Genomic DNA, 16077 nt, shown 5'->3' on the forward strand with positions numbered 1-16077 from the left:
GCTAGCACCAGTGTATTTCATAACATGTGTCCAGGATTATTTTAAGTATCTTTCAAATTTGTTCCTATTTAGAAATAAAGTACAAGTGAGTGGTAATTTATAAAAGTCTGCAGCTAGAATTCTTATCAGTTATAAATAATTCTATAGTCTAGATCAACTTAAGAGTAGCAGTTTAGGCAACAGCCTTTCTTACCTCGCTTATACATATTGTTAAGATCCAGAGGCTGTAATTAGATATATTTGGTTCAGTAATGCCAAAACTGAATAACTTGCCCAGGTAGAACAACTTAATAGAAAGTTAATGAAAAGAAGTGAATTGGATTCTGCTCAGTTTAAGAATTCATTATGTAGAACTGTGTGTGGTGCACATTGCCCTATCTCATTTAAACCCTTTTTGTAATATTCCATTTATACATATCATAAAAAGTGTTTGATTCTGCTCCCATTGGCCCAGTGAGGGGGGTTATGTCTATTTTAATAGTAACAGAAAGGAGGAAAAGATTTTTGTCAGACCACGTTGGAATTTCATTATTTCATGCCCACTTTGCTTTTTGCCTGCAGAATGCACCGACAGAGAAGTCCAACACAATCTCCTCCAGCAGACACATCGTTCAGCAGTCGTAGGGGAAGACAGCTCCCACAAGTGCCAGTGAGAAGCGGCAGTATAGAACAAGGTATCCGATAAAGAGAGATCATTGTCCAAAAATCTTGGATTTGAGAACCTCCTCTATTTATACCCCTTTTATTAAATGAATAGTATTTTGATTATATATAGTTTGCTGAATCCTAAAAATTTAATTTTCTTACAGTCTTTATCCCCAACACCTAGTGACAGTGGTTCATGGCATGCACACAGTTTTTGCTGAGTGAGTTTTGCTGGATGAATTAATTTTAGATGGTCGTTTAACAGAAGGGATGGAGGCCTAGAAACATCTTATTCCAAAGGGACAAAGGAAGAAAATAAAATTTTAAAATCGCAGTACAATATGGCATTTTATGTGTTAAAAGAATATTTTACCTTTAAAATATGTTTTAAAAATTAAACTTAATCATTCTGAATCCTTTACTATTTTTTTCGTTTAACTTGATTAGCAGTAGCCTATATTTTAATATAAGTTTGATGATGAAAAAAATGACAGAACACATGTTTTAGTGTCTTCAGCAATTCATATTGCTTAAAGATTTTCTTATTTTATGCATATATTATTGCTTCATTTTCTGAGCAACAAAGGAGGAGAGAGAGAGAGAGAGAATGTATACAGTCTGATTTTAGTAGAAACTAAATTCTCTAAACTACCTGAGCTAGATGATTTAGACACTAGGTTAAAGTAGTATTCTTCATGTGACCCAAAGTGCTATCATATATCTTAGTAGGTGAAATGATTTGTATCATTATTTTTTAATCACATATTTTAAATCAGGGATTTGGTAAGCAATTTACTAAAATAATTTCTACTTTAGGATTGTAATATAAATGTAATAGAATCATTTTTAAGATATTTATTAAAAACCTTCATCCCTGTGAAACAACTGAAAGGTTAACACTTTGATTATTTTTTTCAGCAGTGTTATTGTTGCTGATGGAAAACTTGCATTTCATTTTATATTGAGGGTACAGGGGTATTTGTTTTTCTCACTTAACTGAAGTTCTTTACTGAATGTATCAAAATGTTAAAGATCTCAGAAGGTAAATGCATTGTTTCAAAGACTGATGTGGCATAGATTGCCATGCAGGATGCTTGATTATAGGAAAATTAGTGTAGATTTTTAAAGGTATCAACTTATTAATAGAGTAACACTGGTGTGATAAACTCTTGAGTTTATATTTTTAAAAATACATTCTATTGATGCTCCATGCTTTAGTTTTCAGAGTTGCTAAAAGGGTTTTCATTTAGTGAACCATGAAAATATTATGCGTTGTGAAACTCTGACTTTCTTTTTTAAAATAGCAGTTAATTCATTGGAATTATTAATTGACATGTTTAACATTTTTCCTCTCCTCTCTGGGAACATTTTAAAATTATTCATAATTAATCTGGCAATAACCCAGATGAAATTGTTTTAAAATTTATTTTTTAAAACAAAAGTTGGTGTTTATTTAACGTATCTATTCATGAGCTCCTGTTGCACAACTGAAAGAACTACAAATGTGGGTGTTTAGTTACAAAGTCGGTGTTACCGATCATATTTTACTAAAGATTGATATTCTAAAACTCGTGTGCTCCTAAAATTCTTTGCATTTCCTCCAGTTGCAAATAAAGTATTTTATGGGTTCAAAAGCATATAAGGGTACTGCATATAACTCTCCTATAGTGAGATTGTGGTTACATTATTTCATTATTTCTGTATAAATAAGAATTGCTTCCACAAAATCAGTTATATTGTACATTGGATTTTGGTTTTTTTAAAAAGCTCATGTTCTATTGTTAATATCAATGTTACTGTTTATGATATTCGTATTCACAGTTGTCTTTCAGAGAAATCATCAATTTGTAAGGATTGAATTAAGGTGGGAAGAAGGGAATGACTACATTGGTGGAGTTATTTTGATATTTAATATGACAAATACACTAATAAACATTTTGGTTATTTGAGTTTCCTGAAATATATGATCCTTAGAGTTATATACGTACAGCTTTTAAAAAATGTGACAACAAGCGTGTATTTTATATATATAAATGTCCTATAAATAAAAGAGACCTGGTGTTTTTTAATGATATAAATATGTGCTTTGGGACTTTTGGTAAATGATCATACTGTCTGCCGTCATCTTTTTATGATTCTATTTCAAAATGAACAGTCCACATGACAGCTTTGTTTGTCCTAAAATATGTTTATAAAAGTAAATTTTGATTTGATGTATGAGTTAGATAAGATTTAGCATGTTCTATTTAAGATTGATTTTATTGTTGTTCTTAAGGCTATAGAATTATGTCATTTTATTCTTTTGATATTATTTGTTAAACTTTAGTTCCATCTCCCATGAAGATTAATGCTGACCACAGTCTATTACAATTGATTAAGCCCCTACTGCACTTAACTTCCTTCCCTTTTTTTTTTTTATTTTTAACAAAGGGTGGTTTTCTGTTTAGAAAATAATTTGATAAACAGCTGATTGGTAAGAACAAATATTTCAAATGGTTTAGATTACTAGATACTGATACTCCTTCTTGAGGCACTTATAAAATAATTTTATTCATACACAGTTTCTGGGTACAGTTATCTACATTACTGATTTTGGAATGTATGCCGGGACAATTTGACTGTTTCACCAAGAGTATGTTTTTTGTTTTTTTGGTTTTTTTTTTTTTTTGTAAATCAAATATACTACTCTCTATTTATACCATAAAGGCAGTAGCTCTTAAAGGCTAACATACATGAAAAGACATGTTTACTCAATTTTTGAAAAGGTGTTTTAAAGTTTATTTTAAAAATTTAGAATGCTAGCCTGTTTGCTACATAGAGCCTGATTATGTTAAAGTAGATTTAGGGGAAAAACAAAGAGGTGATCACAATACAGATTTTTGAGGTAGAGTACTTGAAAAAGTAGCCTTATAATTTAAGTAACTCTAATGGTATGTGATAATTGAAAGCAAAGACTTCCACAACATTTTTCTGGTTATATTTCAACACGATATCCCAGCATATCCCTTATGTATAGTAAGGCTGAAGACAGCTTATTTGGTTGTATAAAAATGGATTTCTGAAACCAACCAGTAACTTTTTTTGTGCTCAACTGGATCTGTTAAAGAAGTATTTAGAGACCATTCACAAACTAACAGTAAATGATGTGTTAGTTATGTTTTATATCTTCCATTATTATATCACCTACCTAAAACTCCAGTGATATTCCTCCTCAGGAATATAGAAACAGGCCATTAGTCCTCTGTAAATAGTATAAAATGAAGAGGTGGATATAAAGCCTTATAAAATGTCTAAGAAGTATAGTCTCTACAAAACAACTAATTTTACTTTGGTGTATTTTAATGTAATTAATTTGAGAAGAAAGAAAGGATTACTTAAATTAGAATTTTCTTTCATGTGGAAAGTGTTACAGAATAGTTTCCATGGTGCAAAGAAAGTGTAAAAATGGAGTTCATTTTTTATTTATCAGATAAAAAAATAAATTTCATTTTATCATATGAGACTTTATCATATGAACTTTCATTTTTGAAATGATAAAAATTTTTGTTATGAAAATTAAGTATGCTTTTAAATACTTTTCCAACAAAAATCACAATGGATTTGAGATGTTTTAATAAAATTGGTACTGAAATTTTATACAGCTCTTAAAAGGAAAGAAAAAATAATACAGAATATATTTTTCAAATGCCAAACATACTAATTTCCCAATGTTTTTGTTTCATTTTAAATCTTTAAATTGCTGTATTCATTCTTTCTTTGATTAATTTTAGTACCATATTTGGGAACTCATGGTTTTTCATTGCAATTTATCATGTCATATTATATGTTATGCATTTTAATTATTCATGCCATTGTGTTAATTTACATTTCCATGTCTAACTATAAATTTGCTGATTTCTTTCTTTTGTTTCCATCATTATGTGCATTTAATTCATTGAAGAACAAGAAAAATATAACTCTTCCACAAAAGGTAAATATTAACATAACTTTTTAACCATTTAATATTGTTACTTTTAAAAATAATAATATACAAGAGTTATATAACGGTATTTATTGAAATAATGAGCAAAATTAACAGGTAGCTATTTTCCTGAAATGACTTTGTAGTGTATTTGATATTAATTATTTCATATTCTATGTTTACATCAAAGAGATTACTTTAAAATTAATGCTTTTTTAAAAAAAAATTATTTAAAATGAATGTTTTTTTTTTTTTTTTTAATTTATCTACACTGACAACTAGAAAACAACTCTCCTTGGAAAATGACATTTTCTTTGTTTCTGTTTGTTTGCATTCCCCTGCTCTCATAGATAAAAGATTTAATTCTTCTATTCAGGGTGATACCTGGTAAAAGTAGAAAATCTCTGGATTTTACTTTCCAGATAACAGTAACCTTAGTGAATGTTCTGGCCCTGGCTGCAGTCATACATCTGAGAAGCTGCTGCCTAAATGTTACTTTGGTTTGCCTCAATACTGTTAAAATACCCATTAATTTTATCTTTCTGAGAGTCATAGGAGAGGAAAACCATTCAGAACTTTTGGTCTTTGCACTTGAATTTCAAATAGGTTGCAGGATTCCCCCCACAGTCATATGCTGCCCACACCATTTTCTGTTCAGAGTTGCTGTTGGCCTGATGATTAACTATTTGAACATACATTTTCAGCTTAATGTGATAAGGTTAATTATATTTAATAATTGTGTAATTCTGTATAATTTAATAAAAGTACATTTTCTCAATATTTGAAAGTGGACTAACGATTGAATTAATTTGTTGTCCATAGTAACAACAAATTAACGCAAAGCTAGTTCTCAAAATAGCATCATTCCTATTTTATGAATAAGGAAACAAGTTTACAGAGATTATGACATTTGCCCAAACTGCTCTTCAGTAGTAGACTACAAACCCAGATCTTTTTACTTTTGACCTTTTTCACTACATGTTGGTGTATCCTATTTTAGTAAGTACAAATCCCAAATATATTATTTCTCACTCTTAGTGTATCTAGTTATGTGTTATGTATCTCAGTATTACAAAGAGAACATTTTCAGTTACATATTTAATCTGTATTTATAAAAATGTATTTAACAATATTTATATTCAGGCACTATACATACATATTATTCTGTCTGATATATTAGACAATACATATATTAATTAAAAATTTAAAAATTCAATGAGATCAAGATGTTTTGGCCATAGATTTTGCATAGATTTCTAGCCATCCTGCATTTTTACGTCAGATATTGGAAACACAACATTAGATTCAGTAGTACAAGAATGACCAATGTAATTTTACTTAAGTGCAGAAGAATGTAGTTGGATTTGCAAGATAAATTTTAGTGTGCTAAAAGTATTAGATTCATATTAGAAATGGCCATGACCTAATTCCTTTATCCAAAAGAAAGAAAAATATAATAATTCTTCATTTAGAGCTCTTTCCATATATATTACTAGGAAAAGCTGTACTTAGCTAAATAAAACAAAACAAAATCCGTAAGTATAACCTAAAGTCTGCATGAAATATGCACATTTAGGGCCTCTCTGCAGAGCATGTCAATTTATGTTTTTATACAGTCAGTGTGTCCTGGCTGAGAGGTGTCATCACCCTTCCAAGCATTCCTTGGAAACAGGATGTATAAATGCCTCACAGAATAGACCTCATTTTTAGAAACAACCAAAGAAGCACATCCCAAAATGCATTCAGCAAGGTATAGGTCAGAAAAAGGATGCTGCGCCTCTCCTTAGGGATTTAAGATGGCGCAGTTTAGCCACTGAACATGGCTCTCAAAACCTTGAAAGGATAGAAGCAAGCTCAAGAAATTTCATTGAAATCATATTTTAAGCTCACATAGACCAAAAGAAAGGAAAAATTCACAGCATAGAAATCCCACTTCTGTGAGCTGAAGTTTATCTTTACTGGGATCTCTCTTATTAGAGAATTCAGGTTATCGTGAGTAAATCCCAGATAAATGAAGACGAGTACGCAAGATAAGGGGTTCATTAGTCACGGTTTGTTTTTGATTAACTGTAGATGAACTTGTAGGACAACCAGTGGTTCCAGTTTGTCAGGGACTGAGAGTTTTCCCAAGATGCAAGACTTTCAGTGCTAAAACTGGGACACTTCTAAGCAAACAAGAATGGTTGGTTATCCTATAGGGAACCAGTCTATTAATTTTCCAGCATATGTTTGTAAAGTCACATAAAGAGAAGTGTAAAATACTGAAAACATTACTAATGCTAGATAGGCTATATTGAGCACTTACTATATGTCAGTGACTCTACTAAAAGTGTTACATATTTATCTCATTATATTTTCACAACAACCTGAGATCTGACTATTACTATGCTTATTTTCCTGCTGAAAAGTTAAAAGTTAGATTAAAAACTTGGCCCCTTGTCAGTCAGTATTTCATTTTATAAATGATAGAATAGGAAACGAGACAGAAATCCCTCTCCAGGGAACTTGTTCTCATCCACTTTGCTCTGTAGGCTCTTCAACATTCAGACAGCATTTACTGAGTACCTGCTTTGCATGCATCACCACATAATTATAGTAACACATATACAACTGCAAGGAAGGTTTTTTTCACCCCATTTTATTGAAATCGAGGGAAAGAGGTTAAGTTGAATGCCAAAGGTAACAAAGCTGCTGTGAGGCAAAACCAGATTTTGAATCCACAGCCCATGTTCTGTGCCCCACACAATGTTCCTGTAACAATCACCACTCAACACTGGGATTTTGGAGAGGCCCACTTAGTTTTTCCTCCCTTTCCTTATTGATTCAGTTTTGCATCTCTCAGTTAAACCTTCTACATTTGGCCTGCTCCTCCAATTGCCATACAGACAACAAATCCTTTGGCTTGAAAGTTAACAAAGTTAACAAAGATAACACGTCCTTTGGCTTGAAAAGTTAACCAAGGAACTATAAATGTTCATAGTACTTTGTTTACATTTTAACTCCCTCTTTTATGTTGACAGCTTAAAGACCATATCATTTTAGTCTTCACAAACTGCTTTATAGGCCTATTTTAAATTATTCATTCTAAAAGTAAGCCAATTTTTCCCTCTCTGCTACATTTCTTGGACAGTTTTAAAGAGCCCATGAATGTAGTTTGGGGGCATCGAAATAATGATATAAGAAGATCAAAACTGAACCAGAAATTAAATGACTTCAAGGTGAGAAAAAATGTTATTGTCATAATAAATTTATGATTTATATGCCTTTAGATAGAATTTTTTAAATGCATTAAGTTCTTGGCTCTTGGGAGCAATTTTGAATCATAACAAAACACATCATATTATCTTTTCTACAAATATGAATTTCCTTTATCATAATGGTGTGTAATTTATACACATGGAAAATGAAAGGCAATTAAAGTAAGTAAATTATTTATAGGAACAAAATAAATAGCATTTTGGTCCTTTTTGCTTCTCTGTTTCACTAATAAAATATGTAATAATTATTGTAACTAGATCTTAGAGATTGTAACTAGATCATTAGGATTGTCTCTAATCAACTATATTTTTAAGTACCAGTTTTCTTTAATAAGTTCTGTAATAAGTTAACTTTGCTTTCCTTCTTTAAATGTCAGTAAGAACAGTTTGAATGCTAAGTTATGCAAACTGTATTTTCCGTAAAACTTATGAGCATTAACTTTAGTGGAATTCAAGTAAAGAAGTGAAAAATATTAATTCTGGTAATTTTTTGTACAGTTGTATAAATAAAAATTAAGCAGATTTCAATAGCGTGCTGTGGTTGTGAAACACTTTAAGAACAAATTATGTACTCTTTTTAAAATAAGTAAACCAATTTTTGCATTTTTCAGAATCAGCATTCTTTTAACTGTCATTAAGTAGCAAAGGTCTCAGTTTTATTTACATTTTTATTATTAGTGGTAGATGCATATTGGGCCAGGTGAATCATTTTCTGTTATTGTGTGTTAAGATTTTGAAAATACAAGTTTCTTAATATTCCTGGGCATTGCTTCTCCTGAACACTTATTATGAATCTTTAAGAATATTTACTCATAATATTTAGAGCTCTATTAGGAAAAGTAATTTATCTATTTCTTTTTTTTTTTTTTTTTTTTTTTTGGCATAATCTCATGAGTATATTGTCATTCTAGCCTTCTCTTTAAACTTCAGGAATCCAGAGGGTTAAGCAGATTGATTAGAAAAATTCAGAAGTAATGCTTTTGACCCTGTTTTCCCATTTGGTGATTCAGATGTGTTTATTTATAGTATCACAGGCTTTTAAAGCTTCAAAGGCTTTAACACATATTAACCAAGACGCAACTTGGAAGAGAGACCTAATTGAGGGAGAATGGATGTCTAACCATGAACGGGCTCTTTGATATATTTTCTCTGAAGTTGTATATGTTCCCCAAATATTGTAAAACACAGGAAAAGACTTTCAAAAATCAAATTTGAATTTAGCAGAATTGTGCCAATCAAGTCTTTCAGGATAGATTCTGGATCCATTAGTATTATTGGAGTAATGAGAAATTATGGCTAAATATTTTAGATATCACTTGGTATAAACAACATGACTTCCTCTGTGATTGGTTTTGTTATCCCCCAAAGAAGGCTTAATTACACAGGTTGCTTTTTATAAAAATTGTATTTGAAGCACATCTTATGGGAGATAGTGTTCACTCTCAAAACCTAAACATGCTTTTAAAAGCTGTTTAACTTTGTGTAACCCTAAAGGACAAGGTATATAACAAATTTTTTTATAAGAGCCTGACTTTCTTACTTGTAAGTGACTAGTATTTTCAGTGATACTCTGGGAATTGGCAGTTTTTACATTGAGAAATTATGTCTGGAGTTGGACATCCTGAGCTTCAATTTAGTTAGTTCAATGGGCATAAGTACGCTAAAACAGGAGATGGTCTTGTAGTTTTGGCTGCAGTGAGACTTGAGTGATTATATATACAAATTGCCTCTTTCGCCAATGCCAATGTTCAATTTCACTTATCTAAACATAGGAACTTTGCTTTAAAAGTCCATAAGGCAATGTGGTATTTTCACTTATGTGTTATTCACTTATTGCATTTTCTGCTTCTCATGCTGGTAGATGTATGTTTCATTGGTAGATGATGGGTAGATGTTTATTTTATTGGTAGATGCTGGGTAGATGTTCTTTTATTGTTTACATTATTATAACATAATCCTTAACATCCAAGAGAATTATATAAGACAAAAAGGGAGACTACTTGGAACATTTTTACACTTACAAGTTGAAAGGGGTCATTTTATTCCAAGAAAATGTGCCCGAACTAGGGCATTTCTATGTAGTCAAAATATTTTAAACATTTAATCTTTATTTATAGTATATATATATATATGTGTCAAAATGTGGAAGTTGGATATGCATTACATCAAAGTTTCTCACTATGTTTGCATGACTCCAGAAATAAGGATCAACATGAAAATAAAACATTGCAGTTGGCCCACAGCATCCATGGTTTCCACGATGGTGGCTTCAACCAACCATGAATCAAAAATCTTTCAGGGAAAAAATGATTGGTTGCATCTGTACTGAATATTTACAGACTATTTTTTTTCTTGTCATTATTCTATAAATAATACAGTATAACAGATTTTTGAGATGTTTTTAAGTCATAAGCCATTTAATAATATGAAAGGGATAGATTTAGAAAAATGCATATAGGCACTGTTTGCATGACATTTTCCTTGTATTAGCTCTTATAAGTAACCTAGGTATATGAGATGGGGTGCTTAGGTAATATACAAATACTATGCCATTTTATATAAGAAACTTGAGAATCCGTGAATTTTGGTACATGTGGTAGGGGGTTCCTGGAATCAATCCTGAACAGATATTTTTTAAATTGGGAAAAGAACATGATAGAAAATAGTGGTGTAAAATACAACTGGTGATTTTTTTTCCTCATAACACCTATAGTAAATTGGCAAATTTTAAAATGCTGGAAATTAGGTAATAAAGCAAGAGACAAAGTCATTGAGATTCCTATTTTTTGCAAATAAGAAAAAATAAATATTTTAACAATACCCTATTGAAATACTATAGAATCATAGACTATAACTGCTGGAGGGTTCTCTGAGCAGTCTCTTCTTTTTACAGATAAAAACTCTGTAATGGAGGGATATATCAGGAATTGATCAAAGGAACATTGAGGAACTGATGGTGATGGATCTAGGGCTGTAATCTATGCCTAGTAATTCCCATTCCTAGGTTCTTACTATTTTGCCACATTTATTCCAGGTATATGCAGAATGCTTATCCACATAAACAATTCCTGTTTCTCTGAAGTCTAAAAAAACTGTGAGCAGAGACTAGTATTGTATTTTTGAATTTTCAAATAAACCATCTTTTTTGATATATTTTAAGACATAGTTTATACCTTAAATATTTAAGATCTGATCTTCCTATTAAGTCTTGGTATAGTCTATACTGATTCAATTAGCTAAACGTTTTTCAGCTTTTCTTGTTAATCTCAGCTCTTTTTATTTTGCTGCAGTCAATAACTGAGACATAGGAGGTGTGTCATTTATATTCTTCAGTCTACCTGACAACTTCCAAATAAGCGGTCATTTATCACTGCTCTTCCTGAGAGATTACTGGAACAAGAATGGGACTGCACTATCATGGAACTTTCATTCTGTTGCTATGCAGCAAATAAGCAGAGACACTAATTTTTTCATTCATAAAATATGATAGCACATCTTAGTTAACTAGACAGGCTTAAATATCCTGTCCAGATGTTATCATGTGTCAACTTTGATATTTATATGAGCTGAACTTGTTAAAAAATAATTTTACATTAATATTTTAATATTATAAAACTTCTACTTATTTCTGTCCTTTTACAGTCATATTTCATCTAATGCTTGAAAATATTAGGAGGTTTACCAGTATATTAATACAAATTATTTTTTGCCTACAAACAAAAACATTTGAAATTTCAAATTCATTTTAATTTCAAGGAGCATAGAGAGAAATGTGAAAGATTCAAGGAATTTTGAGATCCAAATTTATTTATTTATTTTTATTATTATTATTATAATTATACTTTAAGTTCTAGGGTACATGTGCATAACGTGCAAGTTTGTTACATATGTATACTTGTGCCATGTTGGTGTGCTGCACCCATCAACTCGTCAGCACCCATCAACTTGTCACTTACATCAAATTTAACTCCCAATGCAATCCCTCCCCCCTCCCCCCTCCCCATAATAGGCCCCGGTGTGTGATGTTCCCCTTCCCGAGTCCAAGTGATCTCATTGTTCAGTTCCCACCTATGAGTGAGAACATGCGGTGTTTGATTTTCTGTTCTTGGCGATAGTTTGCTGAGAACGATGGTTTCCAGCTACATCCATGTCCCTACAAAGGACACAAACTCATCCTTTTTTATGACTGCATAGTATTCCATGGTGTATATGTGCCACATTTTCTTAATCCAATCTGTCACTGATGGACATTTGGGTTGATTCCAAGTCTTTGCTATTGTGAATAGTGCCGCAGTAAACATACGTGTGCATGTGTCTTTATAGCAGCATGATTTATAATCCTTTGGGTATGTACCCAGTAATGGGATGGCTGGGTCATATGGTACTTCTAGTTCTAGATCCTTGAGGAATCGCCATACTGTTTTCCATAATGGTTGAACTAGTTTACAGTCCCACCAACAGTGTAAAAGTGTTCCTATTTCTCCACATCCTCTCCAGCACCTGTTGTTTCCTGACTTTTTAATGATTGCCATTCTAACTGGTGTGAGATGGTATCTCATTGTGGATTTGATTTGCATTTCTCTGATGGCCAGTGATGATGAGCATTTTTTCATGTGTCTGTTGGCTGTATGAATGTCTTCTTTTGAGAAATGTCTGTTCATATCCTTTGCCCACTTTTTGATGGGGTTGTTTGTTTTTTTCTTGTAAATTTGTTTGAGTTCTTTGTAGGTTCTGGATATTAGCCCTTTGTCAGATGAGTAGATTGCAAACATTTTCTCCCATTCTGTAGGTTGCCTGTTCACTCTGATGGTAGTTTCTTTTGCTGTGCAGAAGCTCTTCAGTTTAATTAGATCCCATTTGTCAATTTTGGCTTCTGTTGCCATTGCTTTTGGTGTTTTAGACATAAAGTCCTTGCCCATGCCTATGTCCTGAATGGTATTACCTAGGTTTTCTTCTAGGGTTTTTATGGTATTAGGTCTAACATTGAAGTCTCTAATCCATCTTGAATTAATTTTCGTATAAGGAGTAAGGAAAGGATCCAGTTTCAGCTTTCTACTTATGGCTAGCCAATTTTCCTGGCACCATTTATTAAATAGGGAATCCTTTCCCCATTTCTTGTTTTTCTCAGGTTTGTCAAAGATCAGATGGCTGTAGGTATTACTTCTGAGGACTCTGTTCTGTTCCATTGGTCTATATCTCTGTTTTGGTACCAGTACCATGCTGTTTTGGTTATTGTAGCCTTGTAGTATAGTTTGAAGTCAGGTAGCGTGATGCCTCCAGCTTTGTTCTTTTGACTTAGGATTGTCTTGGCAATGCAGGCTCTTTTTTGGTTCCATATGAACTTTAAAGCAGTTTTTTCCAATTCTGTGAAGAAACTCATTGGTAGCTTAATGGGGATGGCATTGAATCTGTAAATTACCTTGGGCAGTATGGCCATTTTCACGATATTGATTCTTCCTATCCATGAGCATGGTATGTTCTTCCATTTGTTTGTGTCCTCTTTTATTTCACTGAGCAGTGGTTTGTAGTTCTCCTTGAAGAGGTCCTTTACATCCTTTGTAATTTGGATTCTTAGGTATTTTATTCTCTTTGAAGCAATTGTGAATGGAAGTTCATTCATGATTTGGCTCTCTGTTTGTCTGTTACTGGTGTATAAGAAAGCTTGTGATTTTTGCACATTAATTTTGTATCCTGAGACTTTGCTGAAGTTGCTTATCAGCTTAAGGAGATTTTGGGCTGAGACAATGGAGTTTTCTAAATATATAATCATGTCATCTGCAAAGAGGGACAATTTGACTTCTTCTTTTCCTAACTGAATACCCTTGATTTCTTTCTCTTGCCTGATTGCCCTGGCCAGAACTTCCAACACTATGTTGAATAGGAGTGGTGAGAGAGGGCATCCCTGTCTTGTGCCAGTTTTCAAAGGGAATTTTTCCAGTGTTTGGCCATTCAGTATGATATTGGCTGTGGGTTTGTCATAAATAGCTCTTATTATTTTGAGATACGTTTCATCAATACCGAATTTATTGAGCGTTTTTAGCATGAAGGGCTGTTGAATTTTGTCAAAGGCCTTTTCTGCATCTATTGAGATAATCATGTGGTTTTTGTCTTTGGTTCTGTTTATATGCTGGATTATGTTTATTGATTTGCATATGTTGAACCAGCCTTGCATCCCAGGGATGAAGCCCACTTGATCATGGTGGATAAGCTTTTTGATGTGCTGCTGGATCCGGTTTGCCAATGTTTTATTGAGGACTTTTGCATCGATGTTCATCAGGGATATTGGTCTAAAATTCTCTTTTTTTGTTGTGTCTCTGCCAGGCTTTGGTATCAGGATGATGTTGGCCTCATAAAATGAGTTAGGGAGGATATTAAATTTATAAATAATATTTTAAATATATTAATGCAAGTTTAAATTATAATGGTCCTAAATTACATATAACTATAAAATTTACGATATTTTAAAGCAAATTACAAATATGTGATAAGTCAAAGAGGTTTCCTAGAAAATTACATTATCTCTGTGAAGGATGTTATAGAAATTTTTAAATGATGGATTAGGAAAGATTTTTAAAGGATTTTTGAGGGTATTTTTTAGAGTAATAGGCCTTTTAATAATACGAAAGGGACAGATCTAGAAAAATGCATATAGGACAAACAAGATTATTGAATGATTTTAGTTTCTTCATAGATTTGTTAAAGATCATTGATAACACTCAGTTAGGAATCCTTAGCAAAGAATTTGAAAAGAAAAGTAGTTATTTTAATATCTTTATTTTTAATACTAATACTTTCCATTTGAAAATTGTGATAATTACCGTACTTTGTAGATTGTATTTGCTTTTCTTATCTTGCATACTCCAATCAGATTCTTTCTTGTTGAGCTTTAGAAGACAAGAAATTATTTCACAAATATGGTTTTCATTTAACTCTTAAAAATAAGTTTCAGGGCGGGGCACGGTGGCTCAAGCCTGTAATCCCAGCACTTTGGGAGGCCGAGACGGGTGGATCACGAGGTCAGGAGATCGAGACCATCCTGGCTAACACTGTGAAACCCCGTCTCTCCTAAGAAATACAAAAAACTAGCCGGGCGAGGTGGCGGGCGCCTGTAGTCCCAGCTACTCGGGAGGCTGAGGCCGGAGAATGGCGTGAACCCAGGAGGCGGAGCTTGCAGTGAGCTGAGATCCGGCCACTGCACTCCAGCCTGGGCAACAGAGCGAGACTCCGTCTCAAAAAAAAAAAAAAAAAAAAAAGTTTCAGTTTTATACTTACTTAATTTTAACATTGAATTGATTTGTGACATACATAGATTAATTATTTTAAAAAAACCACAGTTTGGAAAGAACAATGTATTTAAAGTTGGAATAAATAAAATGGATCTTGTTCAATATATACATTTTTGTAAACTAATATGTGCTTTTAGAAAATACCATTTTTTAAAACATAAGACACATAATTCAGTTTGTACCTTATAGTGAAATATTTCAACCCTTCAAACCCATTTTTATAAAATTGCAATATTACATCTGAGGAACTAGGATACATACATTTTTGATATATAATCACAAAATCTATAATTAATGCTGAAATACAGTCTACAGTAAATATCCTTATCTTTTGACTTTATTATATATAAGCTAAATTTTCATTAAAAAACTAAATGAAATTGCATGGTAATTATATTTCTTGTAAGAAATGAGAGGTATTATTTAGCTCTTGATTATGTGGCATTTATGAAATTTTTAAAAATAAAAATCCCATAGCCTCCCAGTTTTAAATGTTCTATAAAGAAATAGCAACTGGCATTTTAATGATTTAGTTAGTTTACAATACTGTTAACGTTCAGAATGTTCCTAAAATGTGAATGTAATGCTAGGATTTGTGGGATAATTGGAAAATATTTTATTTACTATTTTAGTTTTGCTCTTGGGTTTAAAATTGTTAAAATAATATAAAAATTTTAATGATAGTAGTCTTTTTTTAAAGGAAGATCTTTTAACTGAGTTACAGTTAATTTTACTTATACTAAGATATTAGAGAGACAATCACCTTTCAATTAACTTTTACTCGTTACTACTATTCTCCACATAAATCATATAACTTATTGGAATCATACCTTCTTGTTCAAATTTGTGGTGATTATCTTATTTTCTAAATTCGTCTTAATATTTGGCTCAACACATCTGTAATCCAGAAATAATGTCATTTTATTCT

At 32.0% G+C, this 16077-nt stretch overlaps 1 protein-coding gene across 49 annotated transcripts in view; it reads left to right on the plus strand.

Moving 5' to 3' along the window:
• RIMS1 (regulating synaptic membrane exocytosis 1) overlaps positions 1–16077 on the plus strand; it is a 914410-nt gene that overhangs the window by 801117 nt on the left and 97216 nt on the right. For 36 of the 49 annotated variants that reach the window (XM_050786450.1, XM_050786449.1, XM_050786451.1 and 33 more), the window contains one exon: positions 562–674. In XM_050786450.1, coding sequence (XP_050642407.1) covers positions 562–674 — 113 coding nt within the window. Of the gene's footprint in view, positions 1–561; positions 675–4585; positions 4616–7736; positions 7825–16077 lie in introns of those variants that run through there. The other 13 variants (XM_050786418.1, XM_050786419.1, XM_050786420.1 and 10 more) reach the window with 2 other exon arrangements.

This window comes from Macaca thibetana, chromosome 4, assembly GCF_024542745.1.
Source record: "Macaca thibetana thibetana isolate TM-01 chromosome 4, ASM2454274v1, whole genome shotgun sequence".
Classification (NCBI taxonomy): domain Eukaryota; kingdom Metazoa; phylum Chordata; class Mammalia; order Primates; family Cercopithecidae; genus Macaca; species Macaca thibetana.